This window comes from Myotis davidii, unplaced genomic scaffold (assembly GCF_000327345.1).
Source record: "Myotis davidii unplaced genomic scaffold, ASM32734v1 scaffold187, whole genome shotgun sequence".
Taxonomy (NCBI): domain Eukaryota; kingdom Metazoa; phylum Chordata; class Mammalia; order Chiroptera; family Vespertilionidae; genus Myotis; species Myotis davidii.
In genome coordinates this window covers 4,682,667-4,689,454 of record NW_006383018.1, presented here as the reverse complement: position 1 = coordinate 4,689,454, position 6,788 = coordinate 4,682,667, and the positions used below count along the sequence as shown (strand labels likewise).

Below are 6,788 nucleotides of genomic sequence, written 5' to 3'. Positions count from 1 at the left end.
GCGTATTGGAGGCAAACGATTCATGTTTCGTCTCTCTCTCTCTCTCTCTCTCTCTCTCTCTCTCTCACCAATATCCTTGGGTGAGGATTAAAACAAAGTTAGACTCAGGCCAATATGCCAAAGGAATAGTAATGAACTTTAACACATGTACTGACACTGTGTGAGAAGGGACTGATCTGTCCTGCTCAAAAAGACATAGCTACAACTCTTACACGTGCTTGATGGGGGTGTAAAATGGTCTTATCATTTTTGGAAAACGATTTGGCAGTTTCTAATATTTCTAAATATTTTACCCAAGAGTAATACAAGTTGTATGTACACACTAAGCAGCTTTATGCATAATAATCCCAAACTAGAAACAACACAAATGTCCAATAACAGGATATTTGTGAAATATTCACTAATTGGAAGGCTCCTCAGCATTTAAAAGGAACCAAACTACACAGCAAATGGATGTGTCTCAAATAACAATAATAATAACAATAATAATAATAATAATAATAATAATAAAGCAGCGGAGCAAATGAAGTACAAAATAGTACTTGCTTTATGGTTTTATTTGCATGAGACTCAAGAACAGGCAATACCACTCTATGGTGATCCGAACAGTGGCTGCCTCTGGCCTGAGGATGGAAGGATTGTCTGGAAAACGGTACGATTGAATTTTCCGGGGTGCTGGGAATGTTCTAATTCTGGATTAGAGTGGTGATTACAAAGGTATATATAGTTATGAAAAATTCTTGAAGCTACACTTAAGATATATGATGAGCCTTTTATTAAATGTCATGTGGACCTCAATTGAAAAGTGTCTGCCGTATAAATGTAAATACACATATACTTAAATTTCTAATCTAACAAAAGGGTATATTATCATGAGCCTCGGCCCCATGAATTTCACACTTTCTCCCTGCCTTTGAAATACGTGGACTTCACGCTTTCAAAGGATAGATTCAGTCTTCAGGGCGAGGCTACAAGCTGGAACCTGATTAATTACTTCCCTCTACGCTGTCCACTTCCCATCACTGACACAGAATGCCCCACGTGGTCACTCCCGCTGGACGCCAGAGAAAGTTGGGGAGACAGGTTCAACTTGGCGGGGAATTCCTCTCCCAGCACACACCCTCCAGTGCCAGGATCCCCGCCTGCGGGCGTGAATCAGCCTCCCCGCTGGGCTCCCCACAGGCACGCCCCGCCCCGTCCGGGGTCGGGAGGACACGCACCCCTACATAAAGCCCACACCCACCGCCGGCACACAGGCCTCCCAGCCGCACGCTGCGCGCCCTCCTCCTGCCGGGCACTCTGGGGATCCTCCTCCCGCGGGCTCCACGAACCTGGACGCCATGGACCCTCTTTGGACCCTCGGGCTGTGGCTTCTGCCCCTGCTCCTGATGGGAACGGCTGCTCAGGATCCCCTAGGTATCGCCCCATCCAGGGCCCCCTCATCCCTCTGGCTTCCTCCGGGCCCAGCTGCCGTGGCAAGGGTGCCCCCCACCGGCCCGCTCCCCTACTTTGCCCAGGTGCCAGCCGCCCCAGTTGGTACTTTCTCTCTCTGCGGAGGCCCTCTGCGCCGGGGAAACCTCTCCTCCCCGGGAAAGTGGCTGATCTTCCCTCTCCCGGGCTCTCTGTCCCTCCCGTAGGAAACAACGCGGAGATCTGCCTCCTGCCCCCGGAGGTGGGGCCCTGCCGCGCCCAGATCCCCAGTTTTTACTACAGCAGGTACACCCAGAGCTGCCGCCAGTTCATGTACGGGGGCTGCGAGGGCAACGCCAACAACTTCGAAACCCGGGAGGCCTGCGAGGAAGCTTGCTGGAGGATAGAGAGTAAGTGGCGGTATGCACCGCCAGCAGGAGCAGCGAGCTCTCCAGGTCCCATTGTCTGGGGGTGAGCCCGAACGCTCTCCGAGACCGAGCAGGGCTCGCTGCCTTGAAGTCATCACAAGTTTGCGACGCGCTGTCTGCCGCCTCATTGGCATGGATCATAATTACGTGCCTGCGCAGGCTCAGGACAAGATGCCACCTTAGGGCAAAATAATGCCAGGGTGCAATGTATGAGGTGCAGCCTGCGTGCTTTTCTGGATTTGTCATTAGTTCTACGCTTCCTTGAGAACACCATTTCCTCCTGTCAATTACCCATCGATCTGAAATACATTTAGTGGGTTCTATTCTTTAACTGTGATTTAGCTAATGATAACCTTGCTTTTGTGTCCTCATAGCCAAACATGTCTGTGTGAGCATAAAAGGATATAGTGGAGGTTCAAGATACTGTTTCCTATTTTGATTATGTTTATTCTTCCTGTGAAGGCCTGTTAACAACAGAACATGGGGCTTTTCTGTTCAATGAACGGAGCCAGGGGAAGTGCATATTCCTCTGGATAGCTTATTTAACTTCGTGTGTTCTCTGAGAGAACGGTCTTTCTACTGAATTGGAAAGATCACAGCTCAGTCAGGTCTAGAGACACTTAGGTTAAAAAAACAAAAAAAGCTAAGTAACTGTGTTAATGGACAGGCTTTGGGGGATTTACTATCCCAGCACTAAATATGATGTCATTCCCCCACCCAGTTGTTTCTGAAAATAGAGTAAAATTTGGAAAGTAATACTGAGAAGGCTAATTTTTGAACTGCTTTTTGTCCTCCTTTTCCTAGAAGTTCCCAAAATCTGCCGTTTGGAAGTCAGTGAGGGGCATTGTGGGGAGTCCCGAGGAGACTACTTCTTCAATCTGAGTTCCATGACATGTGAAAAATTCACGTCTGGTGGGTGCCACCGAAGTGGGAACCAGTTCCCGGATGAAGCTACTTGCAGGGACTTCTGTGTACCAAGGAAACGTAAATAATATTTTTATGGTGTTTCTATTTCATTTCTTTATTAAGACTGTAGGGTGAAAAACTCAATTCAATGTGAAATTCACATGGTTTGCGTTGTGGCAATTTCATATATAATGTCAGTCTTCACACTATTGCCCTCTGAGGGAGTATGATTATTGCCATTTTACCTGTAAGAGTACAAGCTGGGAGAAGTTAATAACTTGCCACATTCTCAGGCCTGCAAAGCAACAAAGCCATGATTCAAGTTTGTGCTTCCTCCTCTGCACTGTTTCTTTAAAACGATTTCTCATCTCTTTGATTTACACATAAAATTACAGTAAGTATTCATTAATGCATGCCATGACCTCAGGTTTGCATGGACTCGATTGTATGCACAAAATAGTAGAATGTATACAGACTTAAGATGGTGAAACTTGAAAATTTCTTTCTAAAGTTTTCGGTTACATTTCTGTAGCCTTTAGAAATTGCAAATTGTGGAGCATAAAGAGGTCTCTATCCCTCTTTTCTCTCCTCCCCATTTCTTATCTGCAGTCCCCTACACCCACACACAGTCCCTTAAATAATGGGTTACTCTGGCAGCATTTAATATTTGTAGAGAGAGACAATACAGGCATTTTCCTGAGGCACAACAGAGATACATACACGTTGATAAATAAATTCAACCACGGAAAATTTGCGTTGGCAGAGACTTTGATAAATCTCTATAGTTATAATACTGTGTTGAATATGCAAACTCTTGAATTAATGAGGAGATGGTTGTTGCTGATGTTTTCTTAAATTGTCTGTGTAAATGTAAATGTTTTAGTGGCTACCTGGGAATTAGATACACGTATTCATGATTAATAATGGAAGGAGAACTGATAAACACATTGAAAATAAAACTACCAACACGAGAAAGTTTACAAAACATGTCATGTATTATCATTTGATATGCATCCCATTTTTACCTGATCAGATCTGTTTTTGGGGTTTCATTTCTTTACATAATCAAATGATATAAGGACATAGCTTCAGAAGAAATTCTGTTCAGTTTATCAAAAGATAGAATTAACAAAATACACCATGTAAAGCTTTCTTGAATTCTGAGGCACACTTTTTAAAGATTTAAAATGGTATCTTAGATTCAGCATGAAGCTTCCATGGGATTATATTTTCTCCAGTGACTTTAGTAACCACCACAGCTTATTAATTCCAGTATCACTGTATTTCTAATTGTATTGTTTTTTGCATAAAGGTCCGTCATATTGCTACAGTCCAAGAGATGAGGGACTATGCTCTGCTAATGTGACTCGATATCATTTTAATCCAAGACACAATGCCTGCCAGGCCTTCACCTATACTGGCTGTGGAGGGAATGACAATAACTTTGTTAGCATGAAGGACTGCAAACGTGTTTGCATGAAAGGTAGTGAATTTTTCTTATTCAGTTTTTAAACCAACTTTATAAATAATTCATAAGCAAAATTATATTTTATGTATCTATTTTACTAATAGCATATTGCCATTTCCAGACTATTTCTACATAAATGGCATGTTAGTACTGACCGGTTTTGTGAAAATGCTTATTCTGGCTAGCTAAGAATGTGTTTTAAAGTTATAATGCTATTAACTGAGTGGACAGTACTACTGACTTTGTAATGACTAAAAATAAGATGAGGTCGGTTTGTAAACATATTGGAAATGGTGGTTTATAGTGGTCCTACAGCCCAATGTGATGTTGATTTTTTTGTTGTTGTTGACTTTAGCCTTGAGGAAGAAAATAAGTAAGAAGATGCCAAGGTTTTTCTTTCCTGATAGAAGACTGAAACTTCAGAAGAAGTGATATTAACTGTTGTTTTTTTAATGTCATCTGATGAATGCAATTATTGCCTTATATCTGAAGAATAATATGGTAACATGAGTAAATGAATAATTAGTGATTTATTTACCAGTTTTTATTGATCAAAGTTACTTTTTAAAAACTTTGTCCATTTTTATACATAACTAGCTGCTACTCAAATGTGAAACTGTTATTTTTTTATTTACCATATAACTATTTTTTATGAGGTTGAAGTCTTGCTCTGCATAAGAAAGCAAATATGACTCACCCAGTTTTGGAGGTTGCTTTTTTGATATTAGACGATGACTGCGACTGAAAAACAAAGACAACATAATCATGTTCTTTTAATACATATGAACATAAGAAGGACCAGTAAATACATTTTCTTTTACATTTAAAAGTTGGATTATATTTTAGGTCCCAGATGACAAACTTGCATATTTACCTATAGCTTAAGAAGTATTACAAGTGCTATTATTTAGACACTGCTCATTTACTTCCATTTCTGTGGTGTCATTTACAAAATAATAAAATAAATTTTTGACTGAATTAAAGAGCTTGTAAATTTATTAAAATCAGAAATATTCTCAAGAAAAAAAATTCTCTGTCTTCCTTTATCTATCTATGCATCCATCTATCCATCCATCCCCACTTGCAGGTTTGTGTTTGTATATACATATTGATAGATGGCTTTTAATAGTTTTCCTGTTATTACATTATTTCCTAAGACTTAATGGATTGGAGACCACTGAAGTTAAAATTGTTTGACTGTTCAAGGCATTTATTTACATTACATCAGAGACTATGCATGAATTTAATAATTTAAATTCCCACTAATAAATTATTCTTGATAAATCTGATCATTCCAGTTAAACAGTTTTCTCTTTCTCAATAATAAATAGATTTTTTTAGTTCCTACATTTTCTTGGCAATATTAATATGTTTAAAAGTATGCACTTGATGTAGCAAAATTATAAATGCATTTGCCCTTTGTTTAAGCAATCCCTCTTTTAAAAATCAATTCCAGCCTTGGACAGTGTTCTGAGTGGTTAGAGCATTGGCCTTTGCACTGAAAGGTCACAGGTTAGATCCTGGTCAAGGACACAGCGTATCTGGGTTGCAGGTTGATCCCTGACTCTAGTCAGGGCCCTTGCAGGAGGCAACCAATCAATGTGTCTGTCTCACATCCATATTGCTCTCTTCCTTTCTATCTCTCACATCCCTCCCTCCATTCTCTCTCTTAAAAAAAAAAATGGAAAAAATATCCTCAAGTAAGGATTAACAAATCTATCCTAAGGTATTGTGATAAAAATATAAAATGGTATCTGCCTGAGGACATTCATTAATGCATTTTTGGGGATAACTGAAAACTGGAAACAAACCAGATGCTTATAAAACAGGGGATTGGTTGAAGAAATGATGGATGAGAAATGAGCAAAATATCTATATAGATATCATTTGATCCTCAGAATACATTAAGAAAAACAGGGTTTAGAACAATATGTATAAACACACACAAATCACAGAATATCTAAAGATAATAAAAGTGGTTGCCTCTGGGGGGGCGGGGGCGGGTGGAAACAGGATTAGATAGATAAGGAGATAAAATGTATGTGAATAGCCCTGGCTGGTTTGGCTCAATGGACTGAGCATTGCTCCATGGACTGAAGGGTCCCAGGTTAGATTCCAGTCAAGGGCACGTACCTTGGGAGGAAGACTCAGTGACGGCCCTGATCCGGAGGCACAGTCGAATGTGGATGAGCAGGGCATGGCTGCATCCATCTCAGAGATGTCTTCCTCTTTCTTTGTCACTGTCTCCACTTCACAGAGGTCTTCCACTTTCATGGTCTCAGAGACGATCTCACAGATGTCTTCCTTCTTCTTTGTCACTGTCTCCACTTCACAGAGGTCTTCCACTTTCATGGTCTCAGAGACGATCTCACAGACGGTTTCCTCCTTCTTTGTCACTGTCTCCATGTCACAGAGGTCTTCCACTTTCATGGTCTCAGAGACGATCTCACAGACGGTTTCCTCCTTCTTTGTCACTGTCTCCATGTCACAGAGATCTTCCACGTTCATGGTCTCAGAGACGATCTCACAGACGGTTTCCTCCGTCTTTGTCACTGTCTCCATGTCACAGAGATCTT

General features: G+C 41.0%; 1 protein-coding gene across 1 annotated transcript; it reads left to right on the top strand.

Moving 5' to 3' along the window:
- Positions 1-1,128: 1,128 nt before the first annotated feature.
- TFPI2 (tissue factor pathway inhibitor 2) lies at positions 1,129-5,195 on the top strand. The gene is made up of 5 exons (XM_006779214.2): positions 1,129-1,416; positions 1,638-1,820; positions 2,643-2,822; positions 4,057-4,227; positions 4,568-5,195. Exons 1-5 carry the CDS (start codon positions 1,341-1,343, stop codon positions 4,642-4,644), a joined length of 687 nt encoding a protein of 228 aa, XP_006779277.1. The 5' UTR covers positions 1,129-1,340; the 3' UTR covers positions 4,645-5,195.
- The last annotated feature ends 1,593 nt before the right edge of the window (positions 5,196-6,788 follow it).

Bases quoted from the DNA above. Each gene is read 5' to 3' on its own strand.
- TFPI2 (XM_006779214.2), top strand. From the start codon at position 1,341: ATGGACCCTCTTTGGACCCTCGGGCTGTGGCTTCTGCCCCTGCTCCTG. The intron at 1,417-1,637 runs GTATCGCCCCAT...TCCCTCCCGTAG, and splicing joins GGCTGCTCAGGATCCCCTAG to GAAACAACGCGGAGATCTGC. The intron at 2,823-4,056 runs GTAAATAATATT...TTTTGCATAAAG, and splicing joins CTTCTGTGTACCAAGGAAAC to GTCCGTCATATTGCTACAGT.